Consider the following 15,716-nt stretch of genomic DNA (forward strand, 5'->3'; position numbering starts at 1 on the left):
GGCGCTTAGATCGAAATCAACCGCGATCTGAATCGCTACGAGTACGACTCCTTCATCCGCATTCTTGTAACGCTTCCGCTTAGCGATCTACAAGGGTATGTAGATGCACTCCCCTTCCCCTCGTTGCTAGATTACTCCATAGATTGATCTTGGTGATGCGTAGAAAATTTTAATTTCTGCTACAATCCCCAACAAAAAATTCCCCAGGGAGAACAGGAGAACCAATTGTGCCCCCCGCTCAAGGTGTCTAGCGATATCGCCGCAAATCTACCGGGGATGGTGCCCGGTACCAATCCTGGTGATTACCTGCCCGACAATGCACATTTTGATACAATGGAGGTGGACGAATTCAGATACCAGTACGGGAAGCCTCTCTTCAAAGATGGAAGTCCTCCTCTAACAACGATGATGCAAAGATTCCATCAATGGTACATGAAAATCTGCAGCGAGTCTGGGAAGGATGCTTTGACAATGAGAATTAAAGATGACCATGACTTCATTGGACAAGATGTGTTAGCTGTTGATTTTGACGAGTTTTTCCAGTTCTATAATATAAAGGCCTTCGACAAATCACTCATGGCTTGCTATTGTCTGTAAGTACTACTTTATGTAATTAAGCCTCTCTATATATAGCTCAGCTCTTTCATTGCATGTATATATAATTATCATCACTATATTATACAGATTGAAGATCATCGAATGGAGAAAAGCACAAATCTATGACATTGGGTTCATTAACCCAAATGTCATACATGAATTTACGGTTAAACACAATGTCTCAGAAACCAAGGACAACTGCTACAATCGTTGCTCAAAAATCAAAGCAAAGATAAAATACTCTTTCCTTACCCAAGTGAGTGTTACTTTCTTGTGCACATTCGGTTTCCCTTATTATCCGAGGTTATAGTAATGTAACTGATGAGTTATGCATGCGTGCACAGGTTCCACTTTACTCTCCTAGAGATTAAGCTTGAGCGGGGAGAAGTAACCGTCTTAGACTCCAAACAAAAAGATCCCGAGGAGTATGCGGACATGACTCGAATGCTCGAGAAGTTCAATCGATCATTATCACACCATATTGGCAACTTTGTTCATTTCCTGATATTAAGTAATTATTTTCTTTGTCTCGCAGGGTTTAGAAAGAGTTCACCACAATTTCTCCGGGACTTCTGACCGAGCTGCGATTTAAACACCCGAAAGTAAGTACTACTACCTAGTTTCGCGCATCTCCCATTGATTCTAGCTAGTTTCATCAATACCCTTTAGCATGTTTGTTTATCAGTTTGATTGACCTCTATTTCTCATAAAGTGCTTGTGGCAGGAAGCCGGGAATGATTTTTGTGGATACTATGTTTGTGATTCATCTATAACGCGACGACCTCTAATAAGCAGGGCTACTCTGAAAAAGAATATGAAGTGCGTAAGCAAAAATATTCACAATTTTATTTTATTACCATCATTTGTGTTGATCAGTTTCATTCATACACATGTATTGACCCTCTTCTTCAATTTAGCTCTGGCAGTTGCGGGATGAACTCCTAGCACATGATCGCATAAAAGCAATTCAAGAGGAATTGGCGGGATTCTTTCTTGACCACGTCATCAATAAAGCCAGAGAATACCATGTGGAACTTGACTTCAGATGTTAGGGAGTGTAAGAGATCTTATATTGTATATATGTAGCTAGTAGCGTCGGATAGATATACGAAAACTTGTTGTTCGACCAATTTCTCAGAGAAGGAGAGGTCGATCACTTCTCTCTGTATATGTTCATGACGATCTTCTGTGCTTAATGGTTTCCTTCATTTTCTTACTAGCTAGTGTGTTGAGTCCTCTCTATACATATAGTATGTAGCGTCGACCAAGCACGGAGATAAGAGAGGTCACTTCTCTCTAGCTATTAGCTAGCTAACACAATATATGAAACCCCCAAATTAACCCTCCAAAACCCCCAACCACCCCCCTTTCAAAAACAAAAATAAAAACCCCAGCTCCTGAGCTACCCCAGCTCCTGAGCTGCTGACGCGTGGATGTTCTTTGGTCCCGGTTGGTGTTACCAACCGGGACTAAAGGCCCTCCTACCTGGGCTCGCCGCAGTGGCCACGTGGAGCCACATTTGTCCCGGTTCGTAAGCGAACCGGGACTAAAGGTGTTGGGCTTTAGTCCCGGTTTCTGAACCAAGACAAATGGGCCTCTGGTAACCGGGACAATTGGACCTTTTTCTACTAGTGCCCCGTTCATCTCAATCACTTGTGCTCAAGAACCTTTCTCAAAAAAAAAAAAACTTGTGCTCAAGAACAATCCTCCTCCGTCGCTACAAACAAGCGGTGTCATTAGATTATTCTCCACAAAATTACTCCCTCTTCTAGACTATGGCCACTTGACTGTTTGAGAGTCAGCATCGACAAATCAGCACAAAATCAATCCATATATCCTACAAACAACACAACGCCCTTATCAGAATTGACTGGATATGTCGGTACATGTATTTGTATTTGTATGTGCATTTATTTCAGAAAATCAACCGTTAGAAAGTCTTTTGCGTACGTGTATCACTATCACATCGAAGTAATGGAGTCACACAAGAGTTCAAATGTGTAAAAGTGTTCCCCTAACTTGACATCCACTTAAGAAAAAAGAAGACACTCCCTCTAATCTACATACATCTGTTTCAGTGGTACTCCCTCCATCCGGAAACTCTTTGAATAAGGCGTGCACTCATCTCAAAATTAAACTTTGACCATAAATTAGACCAACCAAATGTGAATTATATGTGATAAAAAATATATCATTGAATTCCTATTGAAAAGAAGTTTTCAATGGTACTCCCTAGATACATCCATTTGAGTGACAAGTATTTCCGGGCAGATGTAGTATAATTTTTAAGTCACTAATTTATGGTTCTAGTTGGATTTTGAAAAGGTTGAGCATCTTATTCATTGGAATGGAGCGAGTAATAAAAATGTTCCCCCTAATTAGGGATCCACTTAAGCAAAAAGCAAGATATCACAATTTTAGATGCAGTCTACAATGGAACACTAGGGCTATCCTAATCTAGTTCACATGAAGTGAGTTTTCGACTTGTCCTTCGTCAGATTTTGACCACCTATAATATTTTAGATATTTCAAAGTCAAACTCTACAAATAATATGTCAACTCGTTTTTAACCAAATAAAAATCATATGCTAGGTTTGTCTCACAATGTCTAAATGTCACTTTGTTCGAGAATAGGGAAGAAACGGAATAACATAGAAAAAACCTCGGGAGTAGCTCATTATTTATGAAATCGCCATATCCTACTTCCCCGTCATCATTTAGTTCACTATGACCCACCACAATGTCTATTAAAGGAGCAACATGCACTGGTAGAGAAAGAGAGGATGTACCAAACAAAGGCGACATATACACTCTTTGGGGAGAACAATGTGAATGAAAGGCGTTGGGAAAGAAGTTAGCACAGTAATTATCATTGGATTTTGATTGACTTGGACAAGCAGAGATGCAAGCTTCGGTGTGCATCGTTTTTTAGGTCTTCGGTGTCCTACCACCGCAACTATACATGGCATTGTGGTTGCTTTCCACTACCTGGATGAGGTGGATCGATAGGACAACAAAGGCCTCACGCGACACTTGGAACGTCCTACAAGAGCCAACCAAGGAACAAATCAAGCATATAGTTTGTATGTGTAGTTAGTAGATTCTTTACTTGCATCTCAATGCATAGAATTAAAGTAGGGAGTCTAGTCAATTGGCACGTTTATGTCACATTTATATTACTGCAATGTGTTAGTCAAGGCCCCGTCCTCAAGCTAATCGCCCGACCTTTGTAAAAAATGCCATATTACGGCATAGGCTTTTCATACGTATGTATGTGTTATGGTAGGCTCCTAAATTTAAAGTCCGTACTCCAAGCTTCTTGATATGTAGTTTGTACAATTTCACAAATATTTGTATGTGATTAATACACGTGATCAGAAAATTGGGATGCTACCCAATTAGCCTTTCCACATGTTGTTGATTTGTGTCTTGAATTAGTCAAATAACAATACATCTAAAAGTACAAAATTACATGGGGCACACCGTCTGGCAGTTAGTAGCGAGCAGTAGTTTCATTTCTTATAGTATGAGGGCGCATCAAGGATCCATGTACTATTAGGTGGGTACATAGAATTAAGGTGTAAATGGAAAATTCAGATATGCATGTAGCCATAAAGTTCAAGCATCCTGAACTATAAGGAGAAAATCTCAAGTATCTTCAGTATAAAGTGCAATTTATGAAATCATATCAACTTGGACGATTTAGTATATAGGGTCCACCACATCTATGCAAAATAAAATTTAGATCAACTTTGATGATTCGTCCTTCGTAGATGTAAATATAGCAGACATGGGTTCTTAGTTTCTTATAGCAACTCTTGAGTCCCTAAATGCTAGCTTGCCCCTAAAAACCACAAATATAGAGTATAAATCATACTCTACCGAATTATCTAAAGCACACCCTAGGTGCCTGATCACCTTGATCGGGTCCAACCCGCTAAGCCTTTTTGTTTTAAGTGACCGTGCACCATCATTGATTTGTTTCCTAATTTATAGCGTCAATCATTTTAAACTTTCTAATTTGGTACGTCTCCTTTTTATTCCTTTGTATGAATATACTCGTCATATTTTTTGGTATGTGTATACCTGAGATACAAATATGTGAAACTTGAGAGTATCCAATATATAAGTTCATACTCAAGATGTAAAATTAATGTGTATGTACCCATAAATATCGCATATATACATATTTTCTGGGTATGTGCTCATACATTTCGTGTTGGGTATGTAGCTGTGGAGAAATACGTCGAGTATGCACATACGTGAAAATATATTGAGTACTTTACATCTTGCATATTCATAAATATTTCGGGTACGTGGTTGTTCAGTATTATACCTAATGATAATATTTATGTGTTGGTGTTATACCTAATCAAAATACACATACTCAGGGTATTGTACCTAATAAAAATATAAACATACTCAAGATACCCATGTGTATGTGCTACTAATTCAACTAAAATACGCATGCATACCCTGCTAATTACAAACACTGTTCAAGAAATCTTCCGATTCAGCGATTAATCTTCTGATTTATTGCTAATCGGGGGGTGACCGATAAGATTATGCCTTATCTTCACCGTTTATTTTTTGGACCAATTTATCGCTCTGACAAGCGATTTATTGGGAATCTATCGATAAAATCATACCTATTCATAGCACTATGTTTGCAAAAACTATGTTTATTTATGTTTTGTGGACCTTGTTACCTAATATGTACTGGTGTTCTATTTTTTGTCATTATACGAGGATTCAAAGGCTAGGAATCAAGGTAACATTTCTGCCAAATAATATTTTGGTGTTGAATATAGCGTATTTTAGTGTTGGGAACCTGAGATTTGCAAAAAATATTCGATTAATAGTCGACCAATAAAATCGATTAATCCGCCGATTCCGATTAATCTCTAATCCCTAGCTGACCGAGACGATAACTATACAAATAGTTTTTCTCTCTTCCTAATTAGTATCATGTACTTTCCATCTAAGAAACATCAAACATATCAAGAAATAAGATACAATTAGTCATGGCACATTAATTATTACTTTCTCTCTCCTATTAGGTTAGTCATAGTGGGAGTAACTTAGCAAGTAACATAGCGCACATCAAGAAAATTTTGCTTATGTGACATGTAGTTAATGAGAAGCGGTAGCATAATATGTTACTGTAATATAGCGCTTCCCGAAAAAAGATGAGTCCACAACATAATAAATGAAGTCATCATTGGGACGCGAATTTTTGGGACATGGTGGCATGCGATGCCATAATCTCGCGCGTCCACATGCACATTATGATTCCTAGTTAATATAGCCCATTATGCAATACGGGGTGGTCAATTCACAGGCCAACGTAAATACACAACATTACCTCGCACACGTGGGCCAGGTCTCATTTAATTTTCGTATGAATATTGGCTCGTCTGGTAGCAATGTCCCTTGCATGTTGGGTTCCTTCATAACTGCTCTGGATGTGGGGCAGACACCATAAGTACCGCCCTTGCTCGTGGTGTGCATTGTAGCTCATTTTCGATTTGCATCCTGTGGAGAGCAGAAGAACAGGGAAAATGACTTCGGTAGAAATAGAGATACACAGGTTAGCATATGGACACTGGACTTGATCCTGCGTTTTACTTGGGTATAAGCACAAACGTGCTGACGTATATCCAGCTTGTTCGTTCCCTTGCATTGCAGACTTTTCTTATGGCAATTGTTATTAGGTGGCCAAGTCTATATATGTATTAATGTGTCACCCATCAATTGGCAGATGCATCAATGGAATAATGCTAGTACAAGAAGCTTTAATCATAGCATCTGTTTCATGACAAACTGGATGGTTTAGTGTATGGTAATACTCATATGCTAACTAGCCCAAGATATTACATGGCTAATAACTGGCACACTGATTAAACACACGTGTATGATGGTTAGTCCTAATTTACTGATTAACATATTACTAATACATCAACTAAGCACATGAATTTAGCTGCAACCATGACAAAATTTCTCCCATATATTCAGGTAATTAAATGCATCTCGTAGATATTTTCATATTGTAAGTTCAATTAGAAATTTGTGGAGTTGGTTTTGATGTCTCTAATTTGTTAAAAAATGGGAACCGTAAGTTTTGGTTAACATGTATACTTGTGAAGTTGAGATCAAAATCAAAGCCGTAAAAAAACCGTTCTCTCTTATTGGTGATGTCTCAAATATCCTATAAGTTATGTAAAAGTATTTTGACTTTTTCAGTAGAATTTTGCCTGATCTTTTAATTGACATTCTGATTTTGTATCAACGTTGCATTTAAAAATCAGATTCTACTTTTTGTGATTCAAGTTAACTATGAAGGATGGAGTTAAGTGATTTTTCAATGAAAAAATTGATGCATGTAAGAGTTCTAAATCAGTAGTCCGAAACAAATGACAAAACTAAAATACCTCATTTTCCAAATTGAACAATGCTGGATGGAGAGAGCTAGTGTGATTATGGACATGGTGCATGCTTTCAATGTAGTTAACGCTTCAAACGACATGCTCCGCGGCCATCTTCTAATCAAGTACTCCCTCTGTAAACTAATATAAGAGCGTTTAGATCACTATTTTAGTTATCTAAACGCCCTTATATTAGTTTATGGAGGGAGTACTACTAGCATGGATCAGTGTAGTTATTGTGGTGCAGCTGGCCATTTGGACTGACATGTTAATCAACACATGTCTTCAATGCGCGAGTCTGCCTTCTGGGCCATCTCCTGGCAAGGTCAGAAGTAATACAAGAGCTGTACTAACTGTATACGGTGGATGAAATTTATTATACAGACTTGATGTATTAGAGCTGCACGAATCACGCGGAAATGGTCGGTCTTGATAACGACCTCGTGTGGCTGCATGTTCACTCATGATTTATCGGTCATCTTTGACGCTACTACTATGTTACATTGCACTACGAAAGTAGTAACTTAGACTAGTGTCATATGCATGGAAAGCGCACTTTTGGCTCCGGGCGGCGCACGCTATCTGGACGGCGGCTGTTGGCTTTAAGATCTGTTGCTAGTGTAGTGAATATGTTTTGTAAAAGCGGGGAAAACTATAGTCTGGCCAATACAAGTTGTATACGATGTCGGGTGCAAGAACGATGACGTTTCAGTGCAGGTAAGAACAGCACTTTCGGCCGGTCGAATTAAATTGTGTTGAAAAGGATAATCAATACGGGTGGTGAATGCATCCGTCCTGTTTCTGTACGAGGATAGCGAACTCCTTTGAGTAGACGGTGCTGCTGTTCTTACCCAAAACAAATGGACCACTACTCTCCGGCGAGAAGACGGTGGCGGAGTTCTTCCACCACCAACCACCACCGCGCGGTGTCGTCTGGAATCGAGCTCAACAACAACAGAAGAGAATTTAGAGCGGAATGATTGCATCTCTAATGAGAAGGTATGTTGTCCATCCCAACTGAAAATACATCGATCTGGATCTGGGAGCTGTCAGATCTCGGGTTACCTTGTTGACAGTACAATTTCTGTATTGTAGCGAACTGGTTAACAGTTACTCCCTCTGTCCCAAAATATAAGAACGTTTTTAACACTACACTAGTGTCAAAAACGTTCTTATATTATGAGACGGAGGGAGTAGTTTAGAACGGCCGATTCGGCTGCCAGCACTTGATGAAGTTGTAAAGAGCCAGGAGCTTGATGACTCTCCAAGCGAAGAGACCCAGATCGATCTTGTGCGTGACGTTTCCGAAGAAGACGACTCTGTTGCAACTAGATCTTCAGGAGGGTGGATCAGAAGGTATATCATTCTGGCACAACAAGGATCGATTTCAAAATAATTACACCGAAGACCATACTGCAAATCTTGGCTGTAGCAATGCATAGGACGGTTCGATTTGTAATAATTATGCCAAAAATAACAGAAAATATTGAAAGTAGAAAACGTTTATTCAGCTCTCAAACGTTGTATACAGTTTTGAAGCGGAATGCAATCTTTATTTTCCTGATGCTTCTTCAAACTGCATAATATGTTTAAATGTAAAACCTTACATAAAGTCTGCATCTTGTTATTGTCCAAGTGAAACAATTAATTTACTAATCTAATTTTTTTCATTTAGGCCGAGGCATGGGGTCATGCCAGATGAAAGAAAGACTAAACCAGATAGAGTTGCACCTCTGGAGCAGGCTTCGAGAGGGTCTTCTACCAGGAAAACAGATGCAGTGGTTGCACCTTCGGTTGGTCTGGTTTTTGATTCTTTGGGTGAAGCTTATGATTTCTACAACCTATATTCTTGGGAGCTAGGAATTGGCATCAGATACGGGAAAAGCAGAACCAACGTCAGGGGAACAAAATGCATGCAAGACCTTCTCTGTGGTTATTCTATAAGTTTTTCTGACAGTAATTTATGTTCATTTACCGAAGAGTTATAGTGCAGCTAACTGTGAATTTTATAATTAGGGGAAACCAAAGAAAACTAATACCACTTCCTGCCGTTGTGAATGCCCCTCCATGTTACGCCTTCTAAGAACAGAAGATCAAGGATGGTTTATCTGTGAGTATAGGAATGTGCACAATCACGCTATGCTAGCAAATTGTGCAGATAAGTTGCATTTCCAGTCACATCGTCATATTGACAAATACACTAGAGAGCTTGTGTCTCAGCTTCGTGAGAATAACATAAATCTAAGCAAAGTTTAAAGTATAATTGGCACGTTTTTTGGTAGAATAGAGAATGTACCTTTCACTAAAAGGTGCCTTAGGACGCTATGTGGAAAAATAAGCAAGGAACAGGCGGATGACGATGTTAGGAAAACTATGGATTTGTTTTCAGATTTGAAAGAAAGAGACAGTGAGTTCCAGTATATAGTTCAAGTAGACACCGAGAGTAGGATAAGAACAATTATGTGGACTAATGGACGTAGCAAGCTCCAGTACCATCATTTTGGCCATGTCGTTACATTCGATACAACATATAAGACCAACCTGTACGATATGCCTTTCGGATTGTTTGTTGGAGTAAACAATCACTTCCATAGTGTGCTTTATGCCGGTGTCTTGATGCGTGATGAGAAAGTAGAGAGCTTTGAATGGGTTTTCAGCGGATTTCTAAAGATGATGGGCGGGAAGAAACCAGTTACAATTTTAACAGGTAACACTACAGCAGTACTACTAATTATTCTGTTTCTTTTTTGAACTAACAAAAAATCAATGATGATCTAAAATGGACCTTATTTATATAACAGATCAAGCTAGGGCTATGGAGGTTGCGATTATGAATGTATTCCCTGGGACGACTCACCGATGGTGCAACTGGCATGTGTTAAAAAAAGCAAAGGAGTCACTAGGGAGCAATTATACAAAGAAGTCAGACTTCAGGACAGAGATTCACCGTCTTTGTGACGAAATGCTGACTATAGAAGAATTAGAAAAAGGGTGGTCCAATTTAATTGTGAAGTACGGGTTGGCGAGTAACACATTCCTAGCTCAAGTTTACGAGGTTAGGGAGAAATGGGCCAAACCATATTTCAGTGGGAAATTCTGTGCAAAAATGACAAGAACACAACGGAGTGAGAGTGCGAACCACATGCTTAAAAACTATGTGCCACCAGCATGTCCAATGAACGTTTTCGTTAAGCAGTATGGCAAGCTACAGTATGACAGAGAGCAGGAGGAAGGATTTCAAGAGAAAAGGACAAGGCTGGTATGTTTTCTAGAATTATACAAACATATTTTGTATGCAACTTGAACTGGCACTTTTCACTTTAAACTGCAGGGGGGCTGTTATAAAATCTAATCTCCCAATTGAGTGTCACGCAAGCAAGATATATACCAGAACAATGTTTGAGATGTTTGGAAGGGTTCTTTATGTAGATGGTTACTATGATGTTGAAGAGATAGAACCAAGAAGGAAATATGCAGCCATACACGGTAACCCTGAGCAGAGAGATCCCTCTGGTTCAAGAATAGGTATGAGGTTGTTATATCTGAAGATCAAACAAAGTACACTTGTGAGTGTGGAAGATATGAACACATGGGAATGATTTGTTGTCATATACTTAAGGTATTTTCTGACTTTTTTTTAAATCGGACTAATGATTATTATACATTTTAACTGATGATCTTTTCGTCTGTAAGTAATGATCATACTAGATGTTAAGAAAATCCCGAAAGCACACATAATGAAGAGATGGACAGTAGATGCTCATGATGTTTTGCCTGATCATATCAAGCATTACCAGAGAGACATGGGTCCACCGGATGCAATGACATTCAGGCATTCTGCGATGTACATAACTGCATTGCAGATTAATTGTTCATCTTGGGGACAGTAATGTAGAGGCTTTCGAGTCCGTTATGAGTGGGCTGTGTGATTTGAAGCAGAGAGCAATGTCATTGAGCATGGAAAAAAAAGGACTAAGCGTGGTTGAGAAGGCTAAGGCATCTAGCATGACCAACTCGGTTGGTTCTAGGGTTTCTTGCAAAACACTAAAAACAAAGCACCCAAGCGTTTCTAAAGAAACAATTTCTAAATCGTCTCATATCAATCTTGTGGACCAGAGCTGCAATGGTAATGTTGAGGTCTCTTCAAGAGAGGTCATGTTAGCACCGGAAAGGCATATGAAGAGGGGGTACCCAAGCACATCGCGTGAAAAAGCGCCTTATGAAGATTCACATTAGCGAACACGATTATGTAGTATTTGTCGTGGTAAAGGACACAAGAGTACTACATGTCCACAGAGGGGTGATCTACCAGTGAAACCAAGGAAAGAGACACTTTGTAGCAATTGCAAGGTTGCTGGACACAGGAAGAACAACTGCTCCAAGAAAATGGCCAGTTTCATGGAAGGGATGAATACATTCCCCGGCATGTCTTCCATGGATGGTGAAGACAATGACTAGATGTTTTTGTGAACAAGTGGTGATTTTATGTATCAATGTTTAAAATGGAAGAGACATCTAGATTTATGTATGAACTGAGTTATTTGTTGAAGCAATCCTTTATATGCTAGCAATAGGAAAGTTGGAAACAATGTTGTTTTTTTGCATAACACAAAAAGAATTGTGCAACAACCATTTTGACAACCAATTAACGATGATAATGCATGCTACCCTGAAGAAAAAAATGCAAGGCAAGCATTAATTAGGCCTGTGAGTGGTTAGAATGCAGAAGTTAATGTTATTTGAAATTTGAACTTCATTCTTTGGAGCGGTGGTGGCACTCTGTAGTCTATATAAGTTCAATGGTTTGCTTTGGGGAGGAAGCAAACATCAGCAGTTGGGGGAGGAAGCTTGGAGGAGCCACGCATGGAACATCAGAAGGCAGATACAACTGTAGAAGTTGTTCACAATGTTATGGTATGTTTACTTTTGAGCTGGTATTTGGGTGGGCATATTTGTACTTGAATCACTCTGATACCCTCTCTTAATGTACAGTTTAGTTGCGTTGGGGTTATTATGATGAATGAGAGCAGTGAGGACGATCATGTTGACGATCTTTCGGTAGGTTAATCTTTCCTCTTTCAATAATCCATATTAATTATTTTCATTTTCACTTTTGATCGTGACCTGTGATGATTCAGGAGTGTGTTGAATCAAACTTTGTTAAAGAGGGAAATCTACTACTGTGCTCTAACACGAGAGCAATACTGGTTAGTTTGATTACTTTCCTGAACTGAAGTAAAAAATAGTTGCATTGCATGCTGAATTTTTTCAAGTACATCCAGTCGACGCCAGCAAATCAACTAAACAGCGACAGATTGATGATTGCTGGGGAGAACATGATCCATTTACAGGCTCAAGCGGTGGAGAGAAAGAGAGCGATATTGAAGGTGGATAGTGCAACAGAGGAGGGGTCTGGCTGCTGCTCAGTTGCAGTACAAGTCGAAGAGTTTGAAGATGAAGATGAGATTGACAGCCATATGTGCAAGAGGCAGAGGAGTTAATTATTTTAGAACCCTGTTGTTAGTGTTTGAAACTTTCACTCGAATCCAGTGTAATAAATCAAATTAGCCAAAAAATGTAATGTGTTTCTGTCTATCCACTATGTGTGTTTGAAGAGAAAAATCGTCAAATGGTACGTGGTAGTTGAAAAACGCAGGCATGGTCAAAAGGGCCATGTACTCATACGACTGTAGCACATGTAGTAAGATTCAGTCGTGCTGGGCGTCGTTGCAAAATCTACCGCAAAGATTGCTTCATACGAGGCTCTATGAGTAATTGAGTAGGCTACTAGGCTTTAATGTACGAGAGGGGCGTTTGATCCCCTTGTGGGTGGGTTTGGTACTCCGAGAGCTGCCGGAGACGATATCACGCGGTAGCATTCACGTAGGTGCTGACAGAAATTGAGAGCTCGGTTTAATGGCCAGCTCCTCTCTCTCCTTGAGCAACACTGTGGAAACAGATATAATACATTAAAGGAACAATACTTGGTGAAGGAGAGAGGCATGCTTGCGTCCTCATACCACAAAATATGTCAAAATGGTACACTGATGGCAGTAGCTGCTTGAAAAAAAGTCTTTTGTAGGGTTGTAGCACTGTCATGCCATGATTTATGCGTGTTAATAGCAATGCCAGAGCCAGTGAGGCCTCACTTTGTCTCCGTTGCTCACTGGATGAGGAGGGAGTAAATAGCAGTTCAAAGCGATGGTGGAGCTTGGCAGAACCCAGTTCCCCGTCTTCTTCTTGCTAGCAGCTGAGGGAAGAACAGCAGGGGAATAAGCCTGGTCCGCGCTGGAGAACACAAGCATGGAGGAAGACACAACAGAGGTAAGAATGGAATAACAGTTTCTCTTTTCTGGACTTGTTTTTGTGATTTCCTGGCTGGATTTTTCTATTTTCAAGCTATCAAACATTTTTCCTCTCTATTGTTCATCTATCCTGATTCAGTTATTTATTTCCTTTTTCCAGATACGTACTATAGATTTCATGGGATTGGGTGCTGCATCTATCAACGCTGCTATCCCAATGCCTGCACTTGTGCCTATTGTTGATGTTGAGAATATCAACTGTGATGCAGAGTTGGTACTAGCACCAAACAGGCCAACTGAACCTGATATTCCTGAATTTGTTCTTCACCCTAGTGTTGGTAGAATCCCTAAAACAGGTCACAGTGTTCTAAAAAGTTCATTTGCACCTAAGGATATTGCTATAGCACTAGCAAAGTGGGGTGAGAGTCCAAAAAAACATATCATAGAGATGGGCCTGGGTGGGTTGCTACATGTAGATCATTTTACTCACTTTAGCAGGAACCATTCTCTTTTCTATCTGCAATCTATAGACACTAGGAGGAAAAGGCTTGTTCTAGGGAAAAAATTGCTCAGATCAGTGAGAGATCGATGTCTGCCATATTAGGTACAAGAGAAGGTGGTGATGTAGAGATTCAGAGACTCAGAGAAGGTCCTACGACGAAAGAAATATTTATGGTCAGAAAAATGCTAGACCTTGATCTAAACCATCAAGAAGTGAAAACACCAGATCTTTTGAAAGTTTTGTGTGAAGACCATCCTGAGGAGTTCACCAAAACAAGGGCAATAAGGTTGAAACTTGCCTTCGCAATGTTAGTTCTGTCAGTTTTCTACAGCCCCAGAGACAAGAGAGGATATGTCCCAAAGGATGCATATCTTCTGGCATATGCTCTTGAAAATCTGGACAAGTTAAACTGGACCAATTACGGAGTTGTTGAGCTTCTTGATGCTCCTGCTAGAGTTCAGCAGTATGTCAATGCAAACCCAGGGCCTGGAATCACTATCTTTGGTTGCCACTACTATCTTCAGGTATTAGTTTACATTTCTTTGGTTGTGTTGTTGCTAGTTCGGTCTGCATTTTACTCACATAAGCCATTGTGTTGATTTTCATAGGTGTTGTATTTTGATTCTGTGGATGCTGGAGATCAGAATGTCGATCCTACTGTTTGTCCTAGGATATGTGTCTACAATGCTCCAAAACTTTTTGCTCTTCTTGAGAGGGACACCATGAATTGTATATAAATGAGGGTTTACTGCATGCTGAGAGTGAGTGATATAAACCTGGTCTAATAATAGTATTGCTGTAAGTCAGAGGAAATGCTAAAATTTAAATTTGTCCAGCCTGATGTGAAGGAACAGGCGGCCAATCTAAAGAGGCAGAAGCGAACGGCAAGCGGGTCACAGCTTAGAACCGTTCTCTATGAGCAGGCTGCTGTCATTCTAACTCATGTAGATGAAGTAATGGTAGCGCTTCCAGAAAACAATGTTGCATCCAAAAATGCGGGGAGGTGCATGCCTGAACAATTTGGGGAATGTAGCGGTGGATTTCATGGCTCAATATTTGGTGACATGCCAAAAACAAGACTTTCTGGGATGGAAAGCCTAGAGGAGATTAAGAATATAGTTAATCAAGTGAGTGGTAAATCTTTGCACATTATGGTCTTACTACTTGCCCCCGATAGAAAAGTATTTGATCATATTTTTTAATAGGTGAAGGTTTGGCTCCAAAACGCTATTGCAAGTATGGAGCTAAATTGTAAGCTAGCTGATGACAAGTTCTTAGAATAAGTAAAGAGGAGGACAGCCATGTTTGATGGTTCAGTAAACGCAATGGTAGCAAACCATAGAGGAATTCAGAAGACAACAAAACTTCTTACCTTGCAATACTTACACAACCACCTCGTTGATCATGGTGTTGGAAAGCACATGCCAGGCTTAAAAACACACCTAAACATGATAAATGTCCTACTTTCAGGTTTGCATCATTGATACGTCTCCAACGTATTTATAATTTTTGATTGTTCAATACTATTATATTATCTGTTTTGAATGTTTAATGGGTTTTAATATGCACTTTTATATTATTTTTGGGACTAACCTATTAACCGAAGGCCCAGTGCAAATTGCGATTTTTTTTCCTATTTCAGTGTTTCACAGAAAAGGAATATCGAGCGAAATCCAAACGGAATGAAACCTTCGCGAGGATTTTTCTTGGAACAAACGTCACCCAGGAGACTTGGAGTACAAGTCTAGAAATCCGCGAAGCTTCCACGAGGCAGGGGACGCGCCCAGGAGGGTAGGCGCGCCCCCACCCTCATGGGCCCCACGGAGCTCGACCGACCTACTTCTTTTGCCTATATATACTCTTATACCCTGAAAACATCCAGGGGAG

General features: G+C 39.8%; 1 protein-coding gene and 1 long non-coding RNA gene across 4 annotated transcripts; both read left to right on the top strand.

The window, feature by feature from the left end:
- The first annotated feature begins 7,852 nt into the window (after positions 1 to 7,852).
- LOC119334456 lies at positions 7,853 to 12,615 on the top strand. 3 transcript variants are annotated; one of them, XR_005161347.1, is made up of 7 exons: positions 7,853 to 8,378; positions 8,698 to 9,729; positions 9,824 to 10,641; positions 10,716 to 11,936; positions 12,015 to 12,080; positions 12,161 to 12,229; positions 12,305 to 12,615. It is a non-coding gene; the product is annotated as an uncharacterized LOC119334456 (long non-coding RNA). The 3 variants fall into 3 exon arrangements; XR_005161346.1 differs by having other exon boundaries at positions 9,824 to 10,281; positions 10,354 to 11,936; XR_005161345.1 differs by having other exon boundaries at positions 9,824 to 11,936.
- Positions 12,616 to 13,501: 886 nt separating this feature from the next.
- LOC119327660 lies at positions 13,502 to 14,686 on the top strand. Its single transcript, XM_037600764.1, has 2 exons — positions 13,502 to 14,353; positions 14,438 to 14,686. Exons 1-2 carry the CDS (start codon positions 13,916 to 13,918, stop codon positions 14,564 to 14,566), a joined length of 567 nt encoding a protein of 188 aa, XP_037456661.1. The 5' UTR covers positions 13,502 to 13,915; the 3' UTR covers positions 14,567 to 14,686.
- The last annotated feature ends 1,030 nt before the right edge of the window (positions 14,687 to 15,716 follow it).

This window comes from Triticum dicoccoides, chromosome 7A, assembly GCF_002162155.2.
Source record: "Triticum dicoccoides isolate Atlit2015 ecotype Zavitan chromosome 7A, WEW_v2.0, whole genome shotgun sequence".
Classification (NCBI taxonomy): Eukaryota; Viridiplantae; Streptophyta; class Magnoliopsida; order Poales; family Poaceae; genus Triticum; species Triticum dicoccoides.